The sequence below is a fragment of the Trypanosoma brucei genome, chromosome 4 (assembly GCF_000002445.2).
Source record: "Trypanosoma brucei brucei TREU927 chromosome 4, complete sequence".
Lineage (NCBI taxonomy): Eukaryota > Euglenozoa > Kinetoplastea > Trypanosomatida > Trypanosomatidae > Trypanosoma > Trypanosoma brucei.
This window is the reverse complement of record NC_007277.1, coordinates 1,216,233-1,241,712: the sequence shown is the minus strand read 5'-3', so window position 1 is coordinate 1,241,712 and position 25,480 is coordinate 1,216,233. Positions and strand designations below refer to the sequence as shown.

Genomic DNA, 25,480 nt, shown 5'->3' with positions numbered 1-25,480 from the left:
GTCGCCCACCATGTCGAGGATTAGCAGATACATCGAAGAGGAAATAAAGGCAGCCCTTTAGATCCCCGTCAAGAGGAGGAGGAGGATGAAAAGGGTAGGCGCATCATTGCGGACTACTTGCGATGATGAACCGGTACGGGTGACAGTCATGTGGGGCCCTCCCGCCACTACGAGGTTAACATTGCTATGCTTTTTGCTGCATAATAACCGAGGAGGTGTCCATGGGGTGGGGTTTCAATTCACTGTTTGGGGGTTGAGTACAAGCATTTCAGCAGGTTGGAGATGCACGGGAGGGCCATCTTCGAGAATATGATCTCGGATGTTATATATTTTCTCTCCCCTCTCTTCACTGTTTGTTTAACCTGCACGGATGGCACCGAGGTGTTACATCCTAATTTACCTGCTTAAAGGAAAGTTAAGCCAACCACTGGGCCTTCTTCCCCTCGTAACTCTTGAAGTCTCTAGTTGAGTCCCGTTGTCCCATGAAGAAGAAATGCTTCATCAGGCGGTTGCGTTGCGGTGCTTTACAAGGCAGACTGATTTAGATCCTTTGCTAGGGTCTCCTTTTTGGTACGTGGAGATCTGCGTACAATCCTCTGAGGCGTTTGCAGTAACAATTTCTTTCCCTCTTTTTACGGTTAACATCCGTTATAGTTACTATTCTTGTTCTAAGAGATGTAGGGATTGCCCTGCTTACCTGCTCACCACCCAAAGCACGCGCACAAACACTAATTCTATTATTGTTTGCTTTTTTTTTTTACGCATGTAGACCCTGGGGTTTCTTTAACAGCTCTTATCTCGAACCTTTCTCACGCATTTTTCCTCTTCTTCTTTGTCTTTCTTTTTCTTTTTGTGTGTGGGGACACAGCCTGTATTTTAATAAAAACGCGTGCATTTTTGTGTTAGAGGGCGCTCACTTGTCACGTTACATATTCGTTGAACACAAAAAAAAAGGTGAAAAGAAGGGAAAGCAAATAGGAGGGGACGCAACTTCCAAAACAGGAGAAGAAAAAAAGAAAAGACCTGCGCGTAAGCAGCAGGTGTGACGAACACCATTTGTTCCGCTCTCACCCAGCAATATTCCGTTAACCGAAAAAAAAACAAAAAAGGGCGGGGAACGGAGCGGCGCAGGGTTTGAAACAGGACTGAGGAATACAAGAACGCAGAGAGGAACTAGTTAATTTGCACTTCTCTTTCTCACAATTTATATTAAGCAGCAGTAAGTGCTATCAACCTGAGTGACATGCTCTTCCATCCCACTGTATGCACTCACGACGGCGTTCTTGTAGCTTCCTTGAATACCGTCAACCCCCTCACCGCATCGACCAGTGCTCCGCTGAGCACCTCGCCAGGACCGCAACCACTGATGGCACTTCCGTCGCGTCAGCTCATTCGAGTTACGCGGGCAGACGGTCCGTTTGCGAAGTTGACTTCGCCGCCGCCGCCGCACTCACAAGGTTCTGTGCCTTCGACATCGCTAAACCTCAACGGTAGCGCTCCAAGTGCACAACCAACCAATGCCGGCAGCCCAGCCGTTTTTCACAGCGTCGAAAAGCTTCTGATCGCTGGTGGTAACGCTGGAAATGCCTTTCCGCTCCACCCTCAACATCCGCAATATCATTCGCTTGGTGGGGGTGGCGGTATCAGCGGCCCCGGCAATGCCAGCCCCATGCCGCCGGCCACCGTCTCACCGTGCCCTTGGAACTTAATGCCACCACCTCCTTCGCCGTCCGTTTATGTGGTATTATCTCACGGGTCAACACCAGCAGCACTACAACCCGGAGTCGCGTTAGCACCAGCGCCACCACCACCACCACCGCCACCGATAGCCGCTGTAGTGAGCAGGCATGGCAATGGAATGATGTACGGTCTTGGCGAGTGGTACGAAGGGATTGTTAAGCGATACAACCCGATGCGTGGCTTCGGCTTTCTTACGGCAACGCATCATCTACAAGTTACTTCGCCTAGTGGAGGTAGTGGGACTTTCAGTGATGGTAATGCTGACGGCAGGTCACAGCAGCAGCAGCAAACCACACCACCGCAACCCACTCTAGAGAGGACACCAGTGGCTGTCGGCGATGTTTTTGTGCACCAGTCGTACATCCGAATGCATGGCTTCCGCGCACTCAGCGCAGGTGACCGCGTAGCCTTCCGTGTTGGAAAACTTCCGGGTAAAGATGCCAATCAGGCCGTTTCTGTTCAACTTCTCGCCACCGCACGACCGGTGTTGCCATCGACACCAGCGGGGGAGGGAGAAGAAGCGCGAGTCTCGTCATCAGAAGTGGTGCAAGCAGTACCCTCTGAGTTCTTCCTTCCGCAAGACCTGAAGGATCAAAAGTGCGGTGTGTTTGAAAATGGCTACGATGCTGAAGGCTGCGATGATTTCGGTGGAGATATCACTCACTCTAGTATACCTATGGAACACGTCGGTGCGTCCATTGCCGAGCAATTTGCTTCTGACGCTGGTGTTGTGCCTGAAGCGCCCCTCAACGATATAAGTGATGTGGACTACGATAACGCGGGGCAAACAAATATAACATCTGGAAGAGATATCAACGGTGATGGCTGCCAGGTTGAGAGGGCAGATGATGTTGTGACTCAATGCCACAACCTCTCATTCACCGCCCCATCAGATGACGTTGCAACAATTTCTGAGTCTGCTAACTTGGGCGTTGATGCCAAAGTAACCGCCTCTTGGGGGTTTTCGGCTACAAACATCAATGGACACAGGCCATTTGGTAGCTTTGATGACAATTGAGTGAATTTCTTGTTTTCTTCCATCATCGACATTGTCTTTCTAATTTTGTATTTCAATACTTTTCCCTACTTTGCTAGGTCACGATTATCTTCGCTGTTCACGTTGTTACTGGCTGACGAAAGGAACAGTTTCGAAACCCCTCGCAACCTACGTGGTGTTATCTCCTCCCACATTTTTTTTTCATTTTTCGTTATACCCTTATCCCCTCCTTTCCTTTCTTCACCTACTCTTCCGCGTATGTGCACACATACACACGCCTTCATGACAAAAAGGAAAATAAAAAACAAGCAAATAAACAAAAACAAAAAAGAACAGATTCCTTTGTAATCTACCCGTGGTATTATGCCGGCGCAAACCTCGTTTGGTTTTTAAAGCGGGTACGTGTACATATATATATATATATATATATGAGTGTGTGAATGTTGGGGTGGAGTGGGGTGAAGAAAGGAAAGTAAAATGCTCAAAAGGAACAAAAATGATTAATAACTGAAGGGGAAGGGGGGAAATAAATAAATAAATAAATAAATATATATATATATATATATATATATATGAAAAAAAAACAAGGAAGAGTGAAAGAGGGGAGAACAGGAAACAACGAAAAAAAGGAAAGGAAAGGAAAGGAAAAAGAAGATGCGGACGAACGCCGAAGGGAGGGAAATAACAGCGTTAACTGCCAAGTAAGTAGATACAAAAGTGGTGGAGGTAACAAAAGAAGGCAATGGAGAAAATTTTTTAAAAAAATGAAAAAGGGGAGAAAAAACATAAGGCGTGAGAAAATAGAGAAGGGAAAGCAAAACATACCTTCATCTTTTGTGTTTTTTTTGTTGGATTCTGTTTTGTTTCCTGTATGTCGTCTCTTTCCTTGTTTATTTGCGCTTATTTGTGTTTTATTTATCAGCCTTTTTTATTCCCGGAGAAGGAGGAGGAGGGGAGGGTAGAAGGGGAAGTTGTTGTTATTATTATTACTCATCCATTTCCCCTATTTAGCTCCCCTGCCATTTTTCCTTTTTTTTTCTTTGCGATTGTGAAATTATTATTCCTCATTTTTTCGTTTACCTTTTACTTTTTTTTTTTATGCGTACTGTCGTGGGTTTCCTCCCTTCATGCATTGACGCGTTTTCTCTTTTTTTCTATTATTATTATTGTTATTGTTATTGTTATTTATCTTTGTTTTTGCTTTTGCTTTGTTTTAACTTGCCACGTGTTATGTCTCCCTTCTACATTTTTTTGTTTTTTTTTGTTATTTGATTCTTTAATATTTCACACGATTTATTTTTCCCCCTCCTCCCGATTTCCCTTGTCGCAATGCTCTCAGCCGTTATTTTGTTTTTGTTTGCATTAACATGTTATCAGTTTAATGCACGGCATCATGAGACAATAATAAATAATAAATATTAATATTATTAAAAAAAAAAAGGAGAAATGGAACGGAGGGAAAAGGGGCGAAAAAGGAAAGCTTTGGAAAGCGAGTAAAGGAGAGTTTTTTTTTTAAAAAATAATAAAATAAAATAAAATTACATTACATTACATGGTGGCCGTCAAACCGCATGTAGCCGCCACGTCTCCTCTCAAGATTTCCATTTTCATTTCCATTTGTTTTTTTTCTGTTTTTTTTTTTCGGTTGTTGCCCCATCGCTTGCTTTTTTTTTCTTTTTTGCTATGCTATGCTACGCTATTGTTTTTAGTTTTAGTTTTTAGTTTTTAGTTTGAGCCTTCTATTTAATTCGTTGAATTTTGGTGCATGAAAAATTCATTTTTTTTAATTTTTTGTTTTGTTTTTATCTTATCTCATTTTTCAACGCTTCCATCATTTCCTTTATTATTATTATTATTTGTGTATTTTTGTATGTGTGGTGCGTCACCATCGGGTTGGTACCGCAAAAAGGAATTTTTTGTTTTTTGTTTTTTTGTTTTTTTGAAAAAAAAAAAGAAAAAGGGGCGGAGACAAAAAAATAAAAATAAAAATAAAAACAACTGACAAAAGGAGGAGTGGGGGACGGGGAAATAATAATAATAATAATATATATATATATATTATTTTTCTTTATTATTTATGTTTCTGTTTTTTCATTAAAATTTTATGATATTGATAACCATGTTTGGATTAAGGAAGTGCACACAAAACTTTAAAAAAAAAAACAAGCTTAAATCACAAAGGGGGATTTGAAAACAAAACAAAAAAAGAAAAAGAAAAGCTCTGTGAAGCTGAAGTAATAAATAAATAAGAACTTATGACCCTAAATAAGAAGAAAAGTAAAAGAAAAAGAAAAAGAAAAAAAGAAGAAGAAGAGGGAAATATACATATATACATACATATATATTTATATTTATTTATTAAAGGAGGAAGGGAGGGGGAAAAAAAAGACAATACGCATCCAAACAAGCAATTACAAATAAATAAGTAAAATAAACATAAATAAATAAACAAATGAAGGGAAAGGAAAGAAAAAAAAAGAAACAAAACAAACAAATAAACAAACATCATGTATACGTTGATTGAAGTACATGAAACAGACGCACGAACATGAGGACAAAAAGAAAAAAAAAAGAAGAAAGTTTGTGTGTGTGTGTGTGTGTGTGTTTTTTTTTTTAAACACAAATACGCCCATCCCCACCCCTCATCTTTTCTTTTATTCCTTTATTTATTTCTTTTTTTTTTCTGCATTTCGTTACTTTCTTTTGTTCCAATGGTGTAATTAAATAACCCGGTACACAACCTACTTTTTTTTTTCTGTGTGCGCGTGTTTGTTTCATAAATATGTGCTCATGTGGCGAGAGGTAAATTTTTTTTTTCTTTCTTTCTTTTTTTCTTCTCGTTGTTGATCTTTTCGGCCGCGTCCGGAAGGTTCTAAAAAAAAAAAAGAATGAGAGTTGAATTGAAGAAGGGAAGAAAAGTTGTTTTGTTTTGTTTTGTTTTTGTTTTTTTCGTTTTTGTTTTGAAGTTATTATTATTATTATTATTGGTGTTGCTGTTGTTGTTGTTGTTTATTACAGGAGATCTGACCATTGGCTTAAGTAAGTCGACGAGGAACAAAAAATAAATAAATAAAGAAAAGAGGTTAGAGGGGAGAGGAGGCGAAAAATAAAATAAAAAAAGAGAAACAAAAAGAGAAAGGAAATCCAACAAAGAAGAGGAACAACGAAAAAAATAACAATAATAATAATAACAATAACAATAACAATAACAACAAATAATGACAGTTGACGAAAAGAAAATAAGAGTGCCAAGAAAAATAAAAATAAAAAGAAATGAAAAATTGAACCATTATTATTAACCACTTGCTGTACTTATGTCTTTTCTTTGTTCGCTACTTTGCGAAAGGAAACTGAACAGCGGTAACGAAAACATATTTATACCACAGATTCATTAATATAAATACAAATATATATATAAATATATTTGTATTTTTGTATACTTATCTATTCGTATGGGCTTCACACGTGTCCAACAGTCTCGCTCATTCAACTGTTTAGTTTCTCTTTGACTAGTTGAGTTTCTGTAAAACAAATAAATAAATAAATAAATGCAGTCCGTACCCGTACCCGTTTCCTCTTTTCTCTCTCTCTCTCTCTTTCTCTCTTTTTCAATTTTTTTTTTTTACGGGTCTTTTTTTCTTTTTTTGTCAGGCCTTGTCTCAACATACATGCGCGCTTCTGTATTTATGACTTGTTGAGTCGCCTCTTTTTTTTTTCTTTTTTTTTCTTCTTTTTTTTAGTCCGTGTTTTTTATTATTATCTTTTGGTTTGTTTTTATGCTTCTTGAAATTATTAAGGGCCCATTCCTCGGACTTCTGCGCCCAATTTCATTTGTATGAATTATTATCTTATGCACATGTTGTTCTTTTCTCACCTTTTGTGTGTGTTTGTTTTTCTTTTTTTTTTCTTTTTGCCTTACTGAATATATGACGTGATGGTTATTTTTCCTTTTCCATTTTCTTTTCACTTCACAAATTCATTTCATTTCATTTACTTTTCCTCCCCATCCAATGACTTTTTTTTTTCCCCCTCCCCTCCAACTCTCGCATGACTATTCGTTTTTTTGTGTATTTTCTGTGCAAATGAGGCGTGCAAGTGTTTTTTTTTTTTTAAAGAACGAAAAAGAATATAAATAGATGAATATATATATATTATATAATATATAATATATATATGATTATGTACGTGTGTGGAAGAGGATTTTGTAATAAATGATATGATGAAATTAAGAGCGGTATGATTTGATGTGATGTTGATGAAACGAGTAATAACAAAAAAGAGAAGGAGAGAAAATAATTTTCTTTTTTTTTTGTAAAAAAAAAAGAAGCAAAAGAAGAAAGGAAAGGAAAGGAAAGGAAAAGCAAATAAAAGAGGAAATAATTAAGAACATGCGGAAAAATGAGAGGTTATAAACCAAATGTTGGGTGAAAGGGACGCCAATGGCATGTGGTTTCCCTTTAATACATTTTTGCCATTATTTCACAAATATACAAAATAAACACATATTTATTTATATACGCTCAATCATCTTCTGTTTTTTTTTGTATTGTGTTGTGTTGTGTTGTTGTTGTTTCCCCCTCTTTTTATTATACTTTTCGTTGATTGTTTACCCATTTGTTTCCTTTGGTATGTTTCATTATTATACTTGAGCATTACTACACACACACACACACACGTATATAAATAAATATATATATATATATAAATAAATAAATAAATTTACACATATTTGGGGAATCGGTGTGTGAATGAGTGAAGTGATGTTGTGCAAATAATACCATCAGCAGGTTGCGATTGCTTCTTTAATTTCCAACATTTTATCTCTTTTTTTTTTAATTATTTAATAATAATAAATATTATTACTATTACTCATTCCCGATCTTCACCCCTTTTTTTCTGACTTTTTATCACTTCAACTTTAAAGCTTGATCGTTTGGTTGATTATTTTAAATTCATTTTTTTCCTCTATTGTATGTTTGACTCACTGTGAGTGTTTGTTTGTTTGGGTTCAGCGTTTTATGTTTTCTTTTTAATTTTTTTTAATTATTATTATTATTGTTATTGTTATTATTACTTCCTTTTTTTCTTCTCTTCGTGTATTGTTTGGAAGCCATATTACCATCGTCACAATGATTGGGATATGAGCGGAAACGGCAGCACTGACTGTAAGTGACAATAAAAACGACAACAATAAAGATGATGATGATTAATAATAATAACAATAATAATAACAATGTCTTTATTATTATTATTGTTATTGCTACTGTTATAAAACCAAGAGGGTTTTCATTGTGACAAAATCTCGTTATGAGCGTAATTATATGAGAAAAAACAACAAGGAGGAATGGAGGAGGAGGAGGAGGAGAAGGAGGAAAGTGCGGGTTTATACTTTGAATATTATTTGATTTCAATATTGTGGTGTCAGAAGTTATCACTGCGGATAAAAATAAAAATAAAAAATATATAGCAACGATGATTATTATTATGATGATGATGATGACTGCTTTGAATTTTTAATATATATATTTCTATATATATATATATATATATTTGTAAGAGTGATAAATAAAGAAACGGTAAGAGAACAATCAAATAAGCAAATAAATAAGTGAGAAAACAAGAAATAAAACGTAGGGGCTGAGAAAAAAATAAGGGGTAGCACAAAGTGAAGTGCTTCGCGCCAATGTTTTTTTTTTGACTTTTATTTCTCGCTGAATAAAAGGGAATATATAAATAATTAAATATAATTAAATATATTTGTATGATTGGGTGCTTTAACACTGAATTCTCATATTCAGTGTCGTACTTTTCATTATTTATATATTTATATATCCTTTCATCTTTTGTTTTCCCTGCCGCACCGTGGCATGGCGGAGTGATAATAATCATAACAATAATAATTTCACAGAAAAAAAAAGTGAAAATAAATAAATATGAAGAAAAAAAATATGGTAATAATTACAGCAGCGGAAACGACTTTACAGAATTCAGAAAAAAAAAGGAAAATCAGTAGTGCATATTCCGTGACAGCGAATCGCTATTGAAGGTAACAATATCTGAAATAAACGAATAAAAGGATATGGTTTCTTGTCCTTTATTATTATTATTATTGTTGTTGTTGTTCTTTCTGTTTTTTCTTCGACGAATATATATATATATACAACATTCATATGCATTTATATTTATTTACATTCAGTGAAGGAAAAAAATAATAATAAATAAACAATAAACACACAACGCTGCCGATCCCTTTTCTTTTCATTTTTTTTCTTTAAATTAACCAAACTATTGCCATTATTATTAAAGAAAAAAACATATACCCGTGGAAAAAAAAAACAAAGAAAAATGAAGAGAAGAAAAGAGAAGAGAGGGAAAAGAATTTGAACTCAAATATTTATATGAAACATTCTGAGGCATGTACACGTGTGTGAAGCTGATGTAAAACGCGAAAGAAAGAAAAATAAGAAAGAAAAAAGAAAAAAGAGAAATATTTTTGTATTTATATTTTAAGAATTTTCAAATAAATACAAATAAATTAATATGGGGGACATTTTACCCATTTGTACCTTTTGTTTTTTTGTTTTTCCCAGCTGTTTAAATTTTTTTTTTCCTTTACAACTCCTTGTGTTTTCCTCTCTTTTGTTTTTTGTTTTGTTTTGTATCTCGTTGCATGAGGCCAATGACACGTGCAAGAACAACAAAAAAAAATAGGTGAAGAGGGAAGAAAAAAAAAACAACTTCAGCTTATATTTTTCATAAAAAGTGAATATTTGTTGCTTGACTGTCGTCATCATCATCATTGTTATTATTATTATTATTATGTGTGTTTTCTTTTTGTTTTTTTTTTTTACCCCAGTGGACGGTTTTATTTTTATTTTCATTTTTTTAAAAATTATTATTATTATTATTATGCTTCATCTTTTGCTCTTTGTTTGTTTGTTTTGTTTCATTGTATTACGGCAAATATTTAACTATAGAGTGATGTCCGATGTCAAAAACGCAAGAGAGAGAGAGAGAGAGGGAGGACAAAAAAAAAAGAAAAAAAAAGAGGAGAAAAAAAAATATGATAATAAATAAATAAAAAAAAACATTACAACAAGAGTGGGGTAAAATTAAACCGCCGGGAGGGGTTCTGTGCTCCAGCAATAAATAAAGAAATGAACACACATGAAAGTGTATATAAATTATATATTTTATATACCATATATTTATATATATTGCGTTCTTGTTTTTTCTTTTTTTTCTTTTTTCTTTCTTTTTTGCTTTGTGCTGCCGTTTAAAGAGGAAAGTTCAAAAAGAAAAAAAAACAAGAAAAAAAAAGGGGGAACGTATTTCACACGCAAAACACCATCTTTTTGTTTCGTAAAAAGAACTTGAGCCGAAGCGCTCACGAAGTGCCACGCCATTATTTTGACTGTTTTAAGTTGCTATAATTTTTAAAATATTTGTAATCTCCCACATATATGAGCACATGTGTTTTCTCCTTTTGTGTCTCTCTTTTTTTGTTTTTGCTTTTGTTTTCCTTATTTCAAATTTTTTTACTTTACTCGTCAACAACACCGCCTTTATTAATTAATATTTATATTACTTACATATACTTTTCATATGAATAGTTGGAAAGTGAGGGATGAAGAAAAAGGGACGGGTTGAAAAAGAGGAAAAAAAAATTATTTGAACTGATTGAAAAGGGGGAAATGAGTGGATGGAAATGGAGATGGCGGCGTGTTATTGAGGAGTTTTTTGTTTTTTTTGTTTTTTTAATGTGTGTCAAATGTTTATTATTCAAATTTGTTGGCTTTCAGTGATATTATGTGGTGATCGACGGTATTTTAAACTGTTACATGCATTATGATGAAGATTATTACCATTACTATGAGTATTATTATTATTATTGATGCTTCTGCTTCTTCTGTTATTATAATTATTATTGGATACGTTTATACTTTTTTTTTTTCAAAAAACAAAAAAAAAAGGAGGACATGGGCTTGTTGGAGATGAGAGTTTGAAGGCAGTAACAACAGTCGAATGGTGGAGAACAGGAGGAAACTCCAGTGTCGACCGCTATTGCTGCATTTTTTTTTTTTCCTTCTTCGTTATATTAAGTTCTGTTTTTTATATTACTTGCAAGTGCACATTTTAAAGTAAATAACATTTTTTTTAAAAAAAAATAAAGAATAAAAAGAGGGGGAAACAACAACAACAATAACAACAAAGACAACAATAACAATAACAACAAAGCATCTCAGGAATTTGGCATCCTGAACCAAATGTAACTGAAGTGACTGATTGCAAAAAAAAAAAAGCGAGTGGTGAAGGCAAAGAAACGAACTCTTTTCTTTCCTTAAACGCTCACTTTTTTTTATGTTTATGTTTTTGTTTTTGCTTTTGTTTTTGTTTTTCTTAATTTGTTTTGTTTCATCTTTACTTTCTATTCATTTTTTCTTCCCCCCCTCCCCTTCCCCTTCTTTTTTTTTTCATTGCATTAATTGGCGCATTGTCTGTTTAAATGAGCGATTGGTTACAGAGGAACGCAAAAAGGCAAAAAAAAAAAGGAATAAATTAAAAAATACAAAAAAGAAAAGAAAAGAAAAAAGACGCAAAGGTAAAAGTAAAGTAAAGAAGGGAAAATACGTCATGTCATGGACAAACATCAGAGCAATAAGGCAAAAACGATGGAAAAAAAAAGGAAAGAAAATAAAATACGAAAAAATACGAAAGAAGCTCGAGGAACACAAATGTGTAAAACTGGGCCATTTTTATAAGTGAGTGTCATATCCGTTTTCCAACGATAACATTATTACTTTTGTGGAGAGTGTTACAATCAAAAAAAAAAACAACAACAACTCCACTTCGCTTTTTCTCCATAATTGGACACATTTACACATATACATATACGTCCTTATAGTTATTTGCAGAAAAAAAAAACATATGTATTTGCATATTTGTGTGTTTGTATACGTTGGCATTTTTGCCTTCTTTCTATCACTTTCTATCACTTTCCTTCTTTGCATGTGACTTTCTGTCCCACCACCACCACCACAACCACCCCCCTCTCCTTTTTTTTTTTTTTGCTGCTGTTGTTGTTGTTGTTGTTTTCTATACGTATTTGTAGGTTTAGAAGCAAGGTAAGTATATGAGCAGTTAAAGTGAAGGAAACGGGATTGGAAGGAGGAGGAAGAAAGAAAAGGAAATAAAGGAAAAAAAAGAAGGAAGCAACAGCTAAATAAGTGAAGAGTCCTTTTTTTTTTTAAAGAAAAAAAAGAATTTATTCCCTTCTTTTTTTCCTCCTCCTCCTCCTCCTCTTCCTCCTCTTCCTTCAAAACAAAAACAAAAACGAGAGCCGATGATGTGAGGACGCTGCAACCTGAAGCAAAAAAGGTGTAAAGGGATCGCATTCCAACATTTCAAGATGAAATGAAGAGAATCAAGGTGTAACATTTAGTTTAGGGTTGAGCAAATGAAAAATATCGTTAGCGGATAACCACATAAAATATATATATATATATATACAACAAAAATAAACAAACAAACAAAAAGCAGTCGGAAGCTGCAGTGAGAAGAAGTGATTTTATTTGATTCATTCGCAAAGTGTCATTACTCCAGAAAAACTAAAAAGTAGCAATTGATTTCTCGCAAACATATATATATATTTCTATTTATTTTATTTTTCTTCCCATGCTTTCGTATCGTGTGAAGCCCTTGCAGGACTTTAGTACCAGCGGCATCGTGAATCCTTCGCTCCGTTTGTTTGTTTGTTTTTTAAATAGCATACACATATTTTTTTTATATGTAACCCACCAATATTTCCAAAAAAAAAAAACTTTCTGTAATGAAGGTTTCCATTGGGACCTTTACAACACTCTCCCTTCTTTTATTTTTATTTTTATTTTTCCTTCTTTCGAAACAAAACACATACGCTCATATTCATACATCTTTATGTATTTATTTCCATGATTGTGTGTCATTTGATACGACTTAAAAACCATCAACATCACTTCCCTCTTTTGTGAATATTTTCACCTCAACTAGCGGTTGAGTTGTTGCTTTCATCTCATCTCATCTCATCTCTGAATCTTCATTTCACTTTTATCTTTATTTCTATTGTTTCTTATCTTTATCATTTTTTTAAAATTTTATTTAATTAATTAATTAATTAATTAATTTTTTTTTTGCGCCACATTGAACTGCGTGTGTAAGCAACAAGTGTAGTGTGACACGACAGAGAGAAGAGGCACTTTGTTGTCTTTTCCTGTTTTATTTTTATTTTTATTTTATTTTTATTTTATCAATTTGTTCACCCTTCTACTTCTCCTCCCCTACCGCCACAATCACGGCGCCGGTACTGAAATTGAAAGCATCAAAGGGAGAGGAACACCTCAACAAGAACAAGAAAAAAAGAAGGTAGGAGGACTCAGGAATATTATTACAACTTGATAAAGTACAAATAAATTCATTTAAGCTGCTGGAGAAGGAAGCAGCAGAAGTGTGTGTGTGTGCGTGTGTGTGTGTGTTTTTGTGAAACTCGTTTGAGCAAAGGGAAGAGCGGGGGGGGAAAAAAAAAGAAAAACAAGAGACTTTGCTCGAGTGAGAATAGAAGTGTGTTTGGATTGCGGCACCGCGCCGCATTGCCAGCCACCCCAGATTGGGTAAAAAAAAAAAAAAGAACACGACTATACAACACAACACAGGAAGACGGGAATAAGAAGGAGAAACGAGAAGAAGGAAAATAAAAAAAACAACAAAGAAGTCGCACGCACGCACGCACACACATATACATATATTTACTTTGGATAGGAATAAGCAATTGGTGTGGTACATTAGGGAGCAAAGTATTAATACGTAAAGTCCAGGGAAAGGGGAATTTTTTCTTTCGTTGTGTTCTTGACTGCGTTCACACCATATCCAAACATTTGTTCAGGTATAGTGAACTCGATTAAGAGTACCACGAGGAAAACAACAATATTGGCTGCGACATCGGAAGGGTGTGGGGGAAAGGGCAAGGCGGATAGTTGGAGTAGCTTATATATATATATATATATATATATAAGTGTTGTTCCGGAAGTAGTCGACGAGGAGAAAAATAGTTGCAGAGGGCGTGGACACGTGGCCTCACAAAGGCTGGCCAGAATCTGAAGCGGTTGGTTTACGTGTCCGTGAATTCGTTTATTGACCTGCATCATTTAGGGCCGCTGCGTAGCATATGAGTTCTAATAGCGGTGGAGGTACCGGTGCTGACAGCGCCGAAAGCAGCAGTAGTGATATTTTCACACCCATACCAAATTGGAGACCTCCCAAGGCATTTGAACGTACTCCGAGTGGAAGCAGTCCATATTCACCACGTGGAAATGAGTTGCTCATCGCCCGCCGCCGCAGTGCGACACCACCACCAAATCCAACTACACCCCTTTCCCAGATGTTACTTCACGGTCCTCTGGCCGAACGGTTCAATCGTGGGGCGAGTGATTGCCATAAGCAGATGCAACCCTCAGTAACTCTTCCGCTGATGCACGTGCGCTTCGTTTCATCCGCTAAGCTGCCGCAGTGCCCGGTAACTCTTGATCCAGTAGTTGCAGGACCAAAACCAATTGATGGACCTGATCAACAACAGCAGCAACCACAAAGGACGTTTGTGCCATTCAAAGATCGTCTGCGGTCGACTAATTTTTCAAGGGGAGAAAAATCAGATCGCTCGGCAACATTGTGTGGCTCAAGCGTTACTTCGCAGCAGCTCTCAAAGGATGCTGGTAGCCTCAGCGTGAGCTTCAGCACCGCGTGTTGGAGGCTTGCTTCTAGTGCTAGTGTTCGTAGTGGGGACGGAAGTCCAATGAATAATGACGATGGCGGCGGTGGGTGTAGAACTCAGGGCCAACCCTTGCGGTTGCCTACATATACTGGAACACAGCAGGGAACGTCGCAGACGACAGCGAGAAAACAGACGTCGAAACTGTCCTTCAAGGACCGTCAACGGTCCAGCGTGTCGAACAATCATTCGGTCTCTGCTGGGGAAGAAGGTAGTGGTAGAGATGCAGAGCCGCCGTGCAACGAATCGAACACATACACGCCGGCGAATGCGCTGACGAGCAACGATGGAGGGCAACAAAAACATTATCAACGCAAGTTCAAAGCACGCGTTCAGACAGGAGCACTCGCACCGCCACTGCCACCGGGGGCGCCACCACTTTTGCTTCCAGGCACCGCTTCACCCTCTGCGAACTATGTGAACTACTGTTGTCACAGCGAGCAGTGGAAGGATGGCGAGGCGGAAGGGACAGAGTTGGATAACACCAACAATAGCAGCGAGCGTCGACGGGACAAGATGCTCCCACGGGCTAGTTCGACGAGACGAGGGTCTGCCCCAAGAGCATCAGCCGAAACGTTGCCGCCTGTGGTAGATGCATCCATTCCCATGACAGATGAAGGGGGCGGGCGGCTGAACCCATCGTGTGGTGGTGGTGGTGGTGGTAAACACTATGGTGATAGGGTGGGGGCAGGAGGAAACGAGGGAGAAGCCAGGGATGTATTCTCCTTTCTACCGATTTCGCCTAGAATTGCTGCGGAGTTTCCGGCGGCTGAGGAAGGCTCGGCGCTTGCCGCAACACGCGGGAACAGGAGGCGAAGTGGGTTTTCTAGCCTGTTTTTCTCCATGCTGAAGCCACTGAAGGTGGAGTACCAGCTACCCTTCCTGGTGCAACCATCAATACCGCTGGATGACGAAACTGTGGACGAGCCGTTTGGCCTTGGGAGCTCGGACTGCTCGTTAACGGATGAAGGACTCGAATCCCTCACACACAGTCTCACGTCGGGCGTTGGAGTTGTCGAGACGGAGGAGCACGTTTTCATTCCACACTATGAGCTACTGAAAGAGGGACGGTCACGAGCGGAGGTGATACTTAGTACTGTGCGTGCGGTGTGCTCCGGTCTCAATCTGAGCGTGCTCTCTGCTCCACCGGACACTATTGCTTCGTGTAGGAAGTGTGATGAAGGTGGTGCTGATGAAACCAAAGCTGCCGATCCTTCCCCATGTGGTCGGTCGGGTAGGGCTGATAGGCGACACACCAGGGAGGGAGGTGTGGGCCTAAGCCAGTCCTCAAGCACAAATGAAGACACGAAAAGTGTTAGCAACGTGGGAACAATAATTGCTTCGGAGGAAGATGACTGCTTCACGTTTGGCGTGGTATCCACATCGTATCCCCTCTTTCCCACGGAAGACCAAGACAAAAGTGATTGCAAAGTGGCTGCACGGCTGTTGTTTAATGCAGAAAAGGGAGTCATGCTTATCTCCGCGGAGGATGAAGTGAAAAAGTACATGAATAAGCCTCTGAAAGCAGGGACTCCTAATGGAAGGGCAGAAGGCGGCAAAGGAGCGCGGTGTAGTTTTGAAAGGAGCAACATCGGTGTCAGTAGAGATTCAGCTGTACAAGAACGTCCCCAGCAGGCACAACAGAAAGGAATTGAGAAGAGGCAAGAAGAGGAAGAAGGAGAAGAGACTGAGGGGTTGCTTTGGCGATACGGCGGCAACCAAGAGTCGGGAACGTTGGATGCAACATTAGTTTTGCCATCCCATGGGACGGAGAAGGACTCCACACGGGATCGGAATGCATTCTACGAGGAGGATGGATCCGTCTCGCGGTGTACTTGCACTCAACAGCTGATCACAAAGGATGCTCGTGGTGTGGACTACAGCCGCTACCACGCACACAAACTGTATCACCATTGCAAATGCTGTGACCGTAGGCCCGCTTCTTTTCTCTGCCTTCACTGCCTCACAGCTTTGTGCCCCTCCCACGTCACACGCCACTACAATGATTCCATTCCTGCAGTGGGTAAAAGTAAGAGGGGGGCGTCGAGTGTGTGTGAAACCATGGATGACGAGGAGACAGGACGCAATGCGGTAGGTGCATGCTCTCTGTTTATCAACATACTCGACATCATGACAAGTTTTGACCGTGTTTACTGGTGCGAGCCGTGCCAGAGCTTCACCTGGCGCTACACAGAGGTGTACGACCCGTTGGTTGATCAACTTGCAGCCACACGCGGTACCTACCTTGAGGATCCTGTGCGTGATATTGCTTGTGTAGGTTACGAGGTACAAATAAAGTGCTACGGTGAGGCACAGCCCTCATTCTGCGGCCGTACTAGTGCCCATTCTTCTGTACTGCGGGATCGTCCGCTTGTCAACCGTAACGCCTTACAGACTGATATTGCACTTTTTTATCCTCCAAACGCGGGTCAAGACGTAACGCCCACGGAAGGTGGTAGCGCGGCAATCAGTGGCACCATCGAATGCGGCTTGGGCTCCCCGAGGCTGGTGGGTAGTGCATCACCATTACCTCGCTGTTCCGCAATGGAAGACACTCTACACGTGGGTGTGACAGCACCAAAGCTGATTTCACTAGGTGCGAAGGTACAAGGCTGGCGTGCAACACAAGAGGATGCCGAGGCGGCCTTCGTTATTAGCATACCTTGCCTCTCTGACACACCCGATACAGGGGCCGACGACGATAAAGCGGAGGAAACGATTGCGGCCCGCGAGTCTAATGATGCTGTGGCCATGGCAGTTTTTTGTGTCTTTGATGGACATGGTGGTGATGCGGTGGCAAAGCTGGCGGCAAGCCGGTTTGAGTCACACCTCCGCAAAGCAGTATGTTCAGTGCGGCACGACGAGGCGGAGGCGAGTGCAGTTCTCCGCCGCGTGGATCAGGAGTCGACCACACCTCAGTACTCTGTAAGCGAGGCCTCACCCTTGCGGCCTCGGGAAAGCGGGTGTTTTCCTCAGCTCAGCAGCAATGATGTTAACAGTGGCGCTGCATTGGGAGACGTTGGTGTCCGCTCAGTCTCCAACGTAACTGTTGAAATGGTGCGGCAACTTACGGAAGGTAGCGCTGACAAGTCCGTCGCTCGGGGAAGCGCCGCTGACCACTCGGAGACTTCAGACACATGTCATGGTTTGTCAGCCTCACCAACTGTCTCCCGACGTGAAATGGAGGCCCTCAGGTTGTACTTTGCTGGCATAATGGAGGAGGCGCTTCTGTCACTCGACGATGAGCTGCGGAGCAGCGACGAAGGCCGCCGTGGCGACTACAATTGCACTGGCTGCACAGCCTGCGTCGTGGGAATCACAACAAACTTCATTCTATGCGCGAATATTGGGGACAGCGGTGCAGCCTTCTATACACCACAAGATATAGTACCCATCAGCATCACGCACCGCACAACGGATCCAGGAGAAAGGGCTCGTATTAACGCTGCGGGATACACATTGGTGGAGCACCGCATCGAGGGACTATTGGCTGTGTCTCGTGCATTGGGCGATTACGACTTTAAGCAGTGTGGTGGCCGTGGTCCGCGGGAGCAAGCCGTAACTGCAGTGCCTGACGTGACGATTATGCCGGTGCCACCTGCTGCCGCAGTGGGTCGATGGGGCGTCGTTGTGGCGTGTGACGGGGTGTGGGACACTTTAACTCCCCATCAGGTCCATCATGCCATTATGAATACGCCAAATGACTTGGAAGTGGCGAGCTCTGCCACCGAGGTAGTTATCCGGGCGCGGGAGATGGCGTATGCATCACAAAAAGAGGGCGATAAAAGTCATATTAACACAGAAAAATATCGTTGTGGTGCAGATGGCGAACGTGAGAATGGTGGATCCAAAACTGTTGATAACGTATGGGGCGGCAAGTGCTGTCACGGTGGAGCATCTGGGGCCTCAATTGACGCGCTACTTCTTACCTCTGCCGCCGGTATTTTCGCGCAGTGCGTGGCTCCAGTAGACAACGAAGAAGGTGTCGGAATGGACAACTGCAGTCTGTTTCTAATTGAGCAACGGTGATGTGTCAACCACCTGACATTGTTTTGTTTCAAATCTGTTTGTTCTTCTTTGTGCTTTTGTACCCTATTGTTGTACCCCTCTCTTTTAGTATCGGTTGCTACACCCTTCGGATTTCTATTGAGTGACCGATCCCGTGTTCCTATATTTTGTTATGTTGATTCCTTTTTGCTTTCTCTTGTGCTTCCCCCACATGTTGCACAATGACTGGGTATTTGTTCGCCTCCACATATGCTTGCGCACCTCAGCGGGGTTTACGACCTGTAACACACAACCAGTATCACAGATATTGATGCTAGTTGCCGATTCTCTGTTGTTGTTGTTGTTATTGTACTCAATTTCACCTATCCTGTTTCGTCTCACCACTTTCATTCCTTGGTTTTATTGTTTTGTTCGCGTTGTTGCTGTTGTTGTTTTCATTTTATTTCAATCGGCTGCTTCGCCGCAGTCGCCACTTCCATTTCCCCGCCTTCGTTTCTTGTGTTTCTTTGTCGTTGATTCTTCTTTCAACCGCCTTCATTGTGATTTCCGCAGATTTCCACTATTTTGCTTGGGCGCCTCTTAGTGTACCCGCTTGGGTGTGTTGGCCTCCTGTTCCCTCTCCTCCTCTGTGCTGGCTTTTTTTTTTTGCTTTTCCGCCCCCCCCCCTCCCCTCCCCCCTTTCCATCTTTGTAATTCAGTGCGGTGCTCAGGCTGCATTTATTTCACCTAGCAGAAAGGTGCGGCGAAAAAAAAAAGGGGGATAAAGAGGCACGTAAAACAATGCAAATAAAGAAGGAATATTTGAACCAGCAAGAGAGATTCCCGAATTGAAAGGGAAGAAGAAGAATATATATATATATATATATATATATTTATTTATTTATTTTATTCTTTTGTTTTTGCAGGAGGGAAGGCTTGGTGTAAGTTATACGAGCGGATCTCTTTCTTGCCGGTTACATCATCTTTACAACCGGCAATGATGCTGCAGTTGTACATGGTGATGAGGAAAAAAAGAGGAATAAAGAAGGAAAAAGCGGTGTTTCATAGGGATATGATAAAGTGGCGTAAGTTGCGAAACGAAATGATACTGTTAATTAAGCGGAATGTTGTTTTTATTGAGTGATCATGGGTCTGATTTGTACGATTTTTGCCTACCTTTTTGTTTTTGTCTCTCTCTTTTTTTTTTCAGGCAACGCACAACTTATCACATTTTGCCGTTATCAGTGAAGCGAGAATAATAGTAAATAGATACTTGAGTTTTTAATATCTGGCACTTTTCTTTCTATTTTTATCACCCGTTGTTGTGTTTTTTTTTTCTTAACTCTCTCATTTTCAGTACCGTTTTCGGGCTGGCCTTTCTTTTTCTCTCTCCTTTATTTCTCTCTTTCTTTTTATGTTTCTTTTCTTCCATTCAGTTTCAAAGGCTGCTTGCTCGTCACTGTGACATTTGTATACTATTGGAAGGATCATGAAATGTGTAATTTAAGCGGCTAGTGGTGAATACCTGATACGTTGTACCTACTCACCTTTTGTGTTTGTGTGTTTGTTTGTTTGTTTGTTTGTTTGTTTGTTTTCCTCTTCCTTTCCATTATTATGTATGATAGACGGTTATGCCCGCATCCAGCAGCATTTTCTTTTTTTGTTTGTTTGTTTTTTTCGTTGTTGTTTTATTTTTGCACATGCTTCTGACCAAAGCGTGTAGCGGAACCATTTCTCAATGTTCATTTCTCTCTCCCCCCCCTTTTCCCTTTGCCTTTTATGCATGGAAATCACAAGTCGGAGAACTGTCTCGCGCCTGACATTTGTCAGCTACAAGTCTTAACTTTCCCCCCTTCCACCGTTTCTCTTTTTTTTTCTCTTTTTTTTCTTTTTGTTGCCTCGCTCTCTACTCCGTGTTTCATCATTCTCATGTGTTTGAACCCGTGGAGAGGAAGAGAGATTTATTTCTATGAGGTCAGAAAAAAGAAAATGATTAAATGAGAATTTTTTAATATATATATATATATATATATATATATATCTGTCGTTGGTGTAACTGATCGGCTGATGAGTTGTTTTTGTTTTTGTCTTGTGGGAAGAGACAAATAATTTTTTAAAAAAAAGCCGCGCTTATGGGAGAGTCGTACACGCCCCCCTTCAATCCATAACTTGTTCACTCCTCCACCATTTTAAGAAATGTACTCTTCTATTTTGCTAATGTAGCGGGATGATGAAAAGGAATGTGAAAGAGATGATGCGTATAAACAAGAAGAAAAAAAGAAAAAAAAAGGATGGTGATAAGGAGATAAGGAGGGAGGGGGAAAGAGTGCGGTGAAGGCAGGTAATGAATGGATGGATTAAGGACTTGATAACTGATTTATACTTAAATTTTCTCTCTGAACCTGTGCTGCACCCTCTACCTGCTCGGCACGCTTACCATATGCTTTATTGCTCCCCAACGGACGTCGCCTTCCTTTCTTTTTGATGCATTTGAGAGATCACACCACGAAGGGAGGGAAAGTGATATTTATTTGGGTTTTATGCTTGAGGAAAGAAAGAGTAAATATTAAAAAAGAGGGGGGGACAAAATGTGAGCCTTCTATCCTGCTTCTTTCACCTTTTGCTATTGTTTTTTTTTTAATGCTTCTTCCCTCCCCTCTCCCCACATCTCTCCGGGGAAAAGTGTCAAGGTAGTTGCGCTTCCCTACGCACGTTTGTGTATATATGCATACATATAAACATATATGTTGATTTCTGTGCTTGTGATGAGTTATATTTAAACGTGGCGTTGTAGTTTGGTTGCTACTCTTGTTTATGCACCCCTTTTTTTTATCTGGTTTCATCCTTACCTGCTTCTTGGCACCGTCTTGGCAACCCCGAATTTCCTCATGCGTTCTTCTTTGGCTTTTCTTTTCCTCACAAAAAACACCTGAATGCTTACACTGGTGGCTTAACTAACACAGCACGTATATACATATATTTTGTATACGTGTTTACCCTCACCACTTTAAGTGGACTGACTGCCTTTTGTGTGCCATAGAACGCGGCGTTGCGCATGAGTGAGTGCCCACGCCGTGAGGTGGGCGACTCGTGGCGGAAGGACAAGCCGTTGGTGGAAGGCCGTCGCTCGCAGTACACTTTTGCAACCAACGTTGCACCGGAACGCAAGTCCTTGCATTACACCTCATCCAACACCTGCACCAACAGCGTTACGGCGGCAAATGATAATAATGCCGGCAACGGCGGTAGTAATAATAGGTACTTTGCTTCTGTTAGTGGCGTGATCGCCAGTAGGAGTGTATCCGCGGGGAGAATGAGGGCACCGTTGTCATCTGCCGTGAGAGCTGCCGATGGACGCGTTAGTTCGACTAATTGGGAAGATCCAGCAGGGTCGCAAACCACGACTTCATTACTAACATCTTCATCGCTGCCATCGCCTTCGTTACTGCTACCGGAAAGGCCGATTTCCATTACAGAAGCACCCGTGAGATCAACCACTTGTCATCCTCATGGAAACATGAAGGATAAATATGTGCGGGCAAGGTCAGTGATGGCCCCAATGCAGTCAACACCGCAGCTTGGGTCAGTGACGTGCAGCAGTGGGCGGAGAATCAGTACAAGTGAGGGGGTACGTATTCCATATGGGGCTGACTGGCTTACAAGTGAAAGGATTTCGTCCGTGCAAATTAGCCCACGAGTAAGCAGTGGTGTGACGCGTAGCAGTAGTGGTATCCGCTGTGTGGGTGCTGCAAACAGCAAGTTAGGGTTTGCAACACACTCACCACAAATGCGGGTCGTTAACAGCTCTAGATCAGCGCTTAGTACATATGCGCGCGGGGGGGATGTGCGCGATGCCATCCCCGCTGGAAGATACCCGTCTGTTAATCCTTCCATATCAACACCCACTCGTGTGGCTTCTGCTCGTAATGGAGAGAGTGGGGTAGCCGCGGCTACTCTCACAAATGACGTTATCCACGTGGCAGCTCCTCGAGCCACGGAAACAAATAACAACAGCAACAATGTGAATACAGAAGTCGCGGCGACTGCTGTTCCGGACACAACACTCGTTGCCTGCAGTGGCGCACAGGGCATGGTTGTATCTGATAAGTGTATGTTCTGTACTGAGAAATTCCCCGCACCAGCAGATGTTTCCAGGCGCCTTTCCTTTGACGATGGCTGTGGCGGTGCGGCGGAACCGAACAGTTCGGTTGAATCCAGGGGCGCTGCTAAAATGCTTGTAGAGGTAAGTGCCCGACTTCCGGAGCATGCGAGTGCTTTAGCCTCCGCAGACAGTCGGCACCGGAAGGAGATGTCGAGGGTTATCCCAGCACCGGTACAGTTACGTGCGGGGCGCGATGCCGTCACGGCCACCATTACTTCGACCCGCGGAGTCGTTGGTGGTACCGATAACAGTTGCACCCAGGAGGCGCCAGTGGCGGGTGAGGTGCAAGCGAGGTGTAGAACGCTGGACGGTAGGGCGAAGTCAGAGGATCTGGGGACGAGGCTGACGGATCTCTCTCATTTGCATAGCTACGTCGGCACACCCGTCGGTGGTTCTGGGCAAAGGCCGTTTATTAGACACAGCGTACGGGGTGTGGATAGTGGTCGAGCGAAGCTCGCGGTCGCACCGTCACTGGCCGCGCTGAGGGACCATACGCTCCGTAGTGCGCTGAGACCCGGTTATAACTTATGGTCTGGGCGCTACAGCAGGAGTGTGACGCAAGTGAGACTTGGAAGGAGCCATAGTGCCGGGACAAGGCTTACGTCATCACCGTCAGAAAACGGAAAGCCACTGTTCAACAACGGTAGTAGTTGCTATAGTACGCGCAGTCATGTCCATGATAACGGCACCGCTAAGAGTAGCAGCTGTAAGCAGGGGGAGGAGGAGGAGGAGCAGGAAAGCGGTCACGCAGTGTCTGTCACTTTGACAACGGCAGGCGGTCGACTGGAGCGGGCGGCGCGCCGGCCGATACCTCCTGCCTCACATCGGAACAGGCCATGCCCTCCCGCCGACACCACCGCTGCTAGTCATAGCGTTGTCCCCAGTGGCCGCAACACAATTAACAGGACTTCTTCTGAACCCAATCCCCCCACGGAAGACAGGAACAGCACTTACCTTTCTGGGCCAAAGCCGACTCCATCTAACTTTTCTGGTATCGTACACCGAAACATCAATGTGACGGCCTCCTTAAAAGGCGTTGAGACTGTACCATCCTTCGTGCGGCGTTCGAGCGGTTTGTGTCCGCCTGTTGAGCAGGAGTTGGGCAACAGGCTCAGGGTGGAGTCACATCCCGTGGCTCGCGGTGCGGCGCGGGAAAGCGGTTACTTGTGTGTCGCCTCCGTCCGTCTCGCTCGTTGTACATCAGGGCGGATTGGGCCACAGTTGTGGGACTGCGCGCATCGGGATGACCGGTGCCCCCAACAGCGTCACAGTTTCCCGGTCGCACCACTCCAACGTTCCGCCACTGCACCACCCTCACGACAGCGGTTGTTAAAGGTTGAAGAAGCCGGTCCCCCAGTTGGGGACGCGGGTTCAGTGAATGCCTCGACGTCCGCGGCCTCGATTCTCCTGCGTATGCGAAGTGGGGCCTGCCAGCAGCGGGTTCGGGTGCAAACAAGTCATCAGAATAGCCGAGGCGATGTTCACACAGGTTGTGGAAAAGGGACGAAAGGCGAATCGTATGGTGTAGCTGATCAGCCCAATCAGCAACATAAATTCAACAGAGGTAGTGGCAGTGGCAGTGGGAGTAGTGCTTGCTGCTATGGGGTAAGTGATAGCAACACACCCGGGGAGGTGACGGAGCGTGTAGAAAAGTCACATGGAAGACCTGAAGAGGCCGAACGTACAAGGCCATCGTGTTCATTACGGGGTTATGAGCTTCATGTGCACCGGAGGGACGAAACGGTAGATAAAACTGCGGGTATTGCAGATGACGATGTGCAACTTAGGGATAGAATCATCAATAACACACACAATAGCAGCGACGGCATGACAAGTCATGCGAGTTTTGAGCGAGGCACGAAAGACAGCAGACAGCATGTGGGCTACAATGATAGAATCAGGGAGGGCTACGATGCTGACTCGTTTAGCGATGATTACTATGATGAATCCGACTGCAGTGACGAGGACTCGTGGTGGTTCTTTTGGCACTTCTGGAGCGGCCCCGCCATCGTTGTGTTTCCTCCGGCTTTTGTGCCACCGCTGAAGCTCGACAATCTCCGTATTCCTAATGACGATTTGGCGCTAACGAGGTACGCTATTCCGATGCCAACTGCTGTACAGCGGTCGCCCACGAGAACGCCCTCAATTCCTCCAGTCAATGTTATAGCGCCACCAGTTGTCAGCGCGTTTTCTTCTTCTTCTGCTTGCAGCGGTTCACGTAGGAAACGAGCGAGCGAGATTAAGCAGGCTAAGCCTTTGGTGGAAGGAAGGAAGGAGCGAGAAATTAACATTAAACTGCTTTTGTTGGAAGCGGCGGAGCGGCGAGAGCGACGTTTAGTGCACCAGGAAGAGGCGGCGGATCGAAAGGCCCTGCAACAACAGTGGGCAAAAAAGTTAGAATACTGAAGACCTTGACTTTTGTGAAAGTTGGAGCCGTAACCTTTACGGGTGACTTCCTGTTGCTTCGGTTCTATTTTTTTTTTTCTTTTTTATAACATCGAAAAGGGTACTCATCAGGAGATGTGAAGGACGTACTGGGGCGTGCAGTCATCTTCCTCTTTTTTTTTTTTTGCTCATGTTTATAATGGTTGTGTATATAAATATATACGCACATATTTGTCTTTTCACCTATTTTTATTGATTTTGCCACTCTTGTTTTACCACAGTGAGTGTTTTCTTCTTCCCTTTAGAAATATGGACGTTTCTCCTCGTGACGTTGGCGGGTTGTGCAATGTGGCCCCGCTGCGGGGGGGAGGGGGAGGGGCAATGAAAATAAGATCGTTAGGCGATAACA

The 25,480-nt window shown here is 42.0% G+C and overlaps 3 protein-coding genes across 3 annotated transcripts, besides 73 other annotated features; all 3 read left to right on the top strand.

Moving 5' to 3' along the window:
• Positions 1 to 25,480: part of a sequence feature (sequence corresponds to BAC RPCI93-3I12) that runs on past both edges of the window.
• Tb927.4.4520 (hypothetical protein, conserved) lies at positions 1,244 to 2,758 on the top strand (the record flags this gene model as incomplete). Its single annotated transcript, XM_839508.1, has 1 exon — positions 1,244 to 2,758. The coding sequence occupies one exon, from the start codon at positions 1,244 to 1,246 to the stop codon at positions 2,756 to 2,758; it is 1,515 nt and encodes a 504-aa protein (XP_844601.1).
• Positions 1,794 to 1,824: a microsatellite.
• Positions 3,023 to 3,066: a sequence feature (T-rich).
• Positions 3,143 to 3,167: a microsatellite.
• Positions 3,264 to 3,311: a microsatellite.
• Positions 3,363 to 3,385: a microsatellite.
• Positions 3,878 to 3,952: a sequence feature (A-rich).
• Positions 4,138 to 4,177: a sequence feature (AT_rich).
• Positions 4,242 to 4,278: a sequence feature (AT_rich).
• Positions 4,354 to 4,469: a sequence feature (A-rich).
• Positions 4,710 to 4,735: a microsatellite.
• Positions 4,764 to 4,816: a sequence feature (AT_rich).
• Positions 5,005 to 5,051: a sequence feature (CT-rich).
• Positions 5,057 to 5,096: a microsatellite.
• Positions 5,153 to 5,194: a microsatellite.
• Positions 5,320 to 5,342: a microsatellite.
• Positions 5,383 to 5,445: a sequence feature (A-rich).
• Positions 5,545 to 5,573: a microsatellite.
• Positions 5,656 to 5,747: a microsatellite.
• Positions 5,794 to 5,907: a sequence feature (T-rich).
• Positions 5,909 to 5,952: a microsatellite.
• Positions 5,969 to 6,017: a sequence feature (T-rich).
• Positions 6,132 to 6,185: a microsatellite.
• Positions 6,264 to 6,287: a microsatellite.
• Positions 6,318 to 6,347: a microsatellite.
• Positions 6,444 to 6,475: a microsatellite.
• Positions 6,864 to 6,912: a microsatellite.
• Positions 7,073 to 7,096: a microsatellite.
• Positions 7,279 to 7,308: a microsatellite.
• Positions 7,417 to 7,456: a microsatellite.
• Positions 7,562 to 7,599: a sequence feature (AT_rich).
• Positions 7,780 to 7,810: a microsatellite.
• Positions 7,912 to 7,972: a microsatellite.
• Positions 8,075 to 8,110: a microsatellite.
• Positions 8,178 to 8,203: a sequence feature (AT_rich).
• Positions 8,254 to 8,287: a microsatellite.
• Positions 8,299 to 8,365: a microsatellite.
• Positions 8,462 to 8,496: a sequence feature (AT_rich).
• Positions 8,549 to 8,569: a sequence feature (AT_rich).
• Positions 8,832 to 8,872: a microsatellite.
• Positions 8,940 to 8,960: a sequence feature (AT_rich).
• Positions 9,063 to 9,116: a sequence feature (T-rich).
• Positions 9,185 to 9,225: a microsatellite.
• Positions 9,226 to 9,279: a sequence feature (AT_rich).
• Positions 9,527 to 9,558: a microsatellite.
• Positions 9,601 to 9,628: a sequence feature (AT_rich).
• Positions 9,629 to 9,648: a microsatellite.
• Positions 9,765 to 9,825: a sequence feature (T-rich).
• Positions 9,914 to 9,956: a sequence feature (AT_rich).
• Positions 9,966 to 10,003: a sequence feature (GA-rich).
• Positions 10,302 to 10,324: a sequence feature (AT_rich).
• Positions 10,595 to 10,630: a microsatellite.
• Positions 10,871 to 10,918: a sequence feature (AT_rich).
• Positions 10,927 to 10,973: a microsatellite.
• Positions 11,091 to 11,149: a microsatellite.
• Positions 11,310 to 11,365: a microsatellite.
• Positions 11,806 to 11,831: a microsatellite.
• Positions 11,881 to 11,949: a sequence feature (CT-rich).
• Positions 12,020 to 12,053: a microsatellite.
• Positions 12,223 to 12,246: a sequence feature (AT_rich).
• Positions 12,376 to 12,406: a sequence feature (AT_rich).
• Positions 12,607 to 12,628: a microsatellite.
• Positions 12,784 to 12,805: a microsatellite.
• Positions 12,871 to 12,900: a microsatellite.
• Positions 12,990 to 13,021: a microsatellite.
• Positions 13,221 to 13,248: a microsatellite.
• Positions 13,758 to 13,783: a microsatellite.
• Tb927.4.4510 (protein phosphatase 2C, putative) lies at positions 14,151 to 18,566 on the top strand (the record flags this gene model as incomplete). The annotated part of the gene is made up of 1 exon (XM_839507.1): positions 14,151 to 18,566. The coding sequence occupies one exon, from the start codon at positions 14,151 to 14,153 to the stop codon at positions 18,564 to 18,566; it is 4,416 nt and encodes a 1,471-aa protein (XP_844600.1).
• Positions 15,181 to 15,200: a microsatellite.
• Positions 19,392 to 19,429: a microsatellite.
• Positions 19,900 to 19,953: a sequence feature (GA-rich).
• Positions 20,078 to 20,118: a microsatellite.
• Positions 20,386 to 20,417: a sequence feature (A-rich).
• Positions 20,536 to 20,565: a microsatellite.
• On the top strand, positions 21,580 to 25,092 carry Tb927.4.4500 (hypothetical protein, conserved; the record flags this gene model as incomplete). Its single annotated transcript, XM_839506.1, has 1 exon — positions 21,580 to 25,092. The coding sequence occupies one exon, from the start codon at positions 21,580 to 21,582 to the stop codon at positions 25,090 to 25,092; it is 3,513 nt and encodes a 1,170-aa protein (XP_844599.1).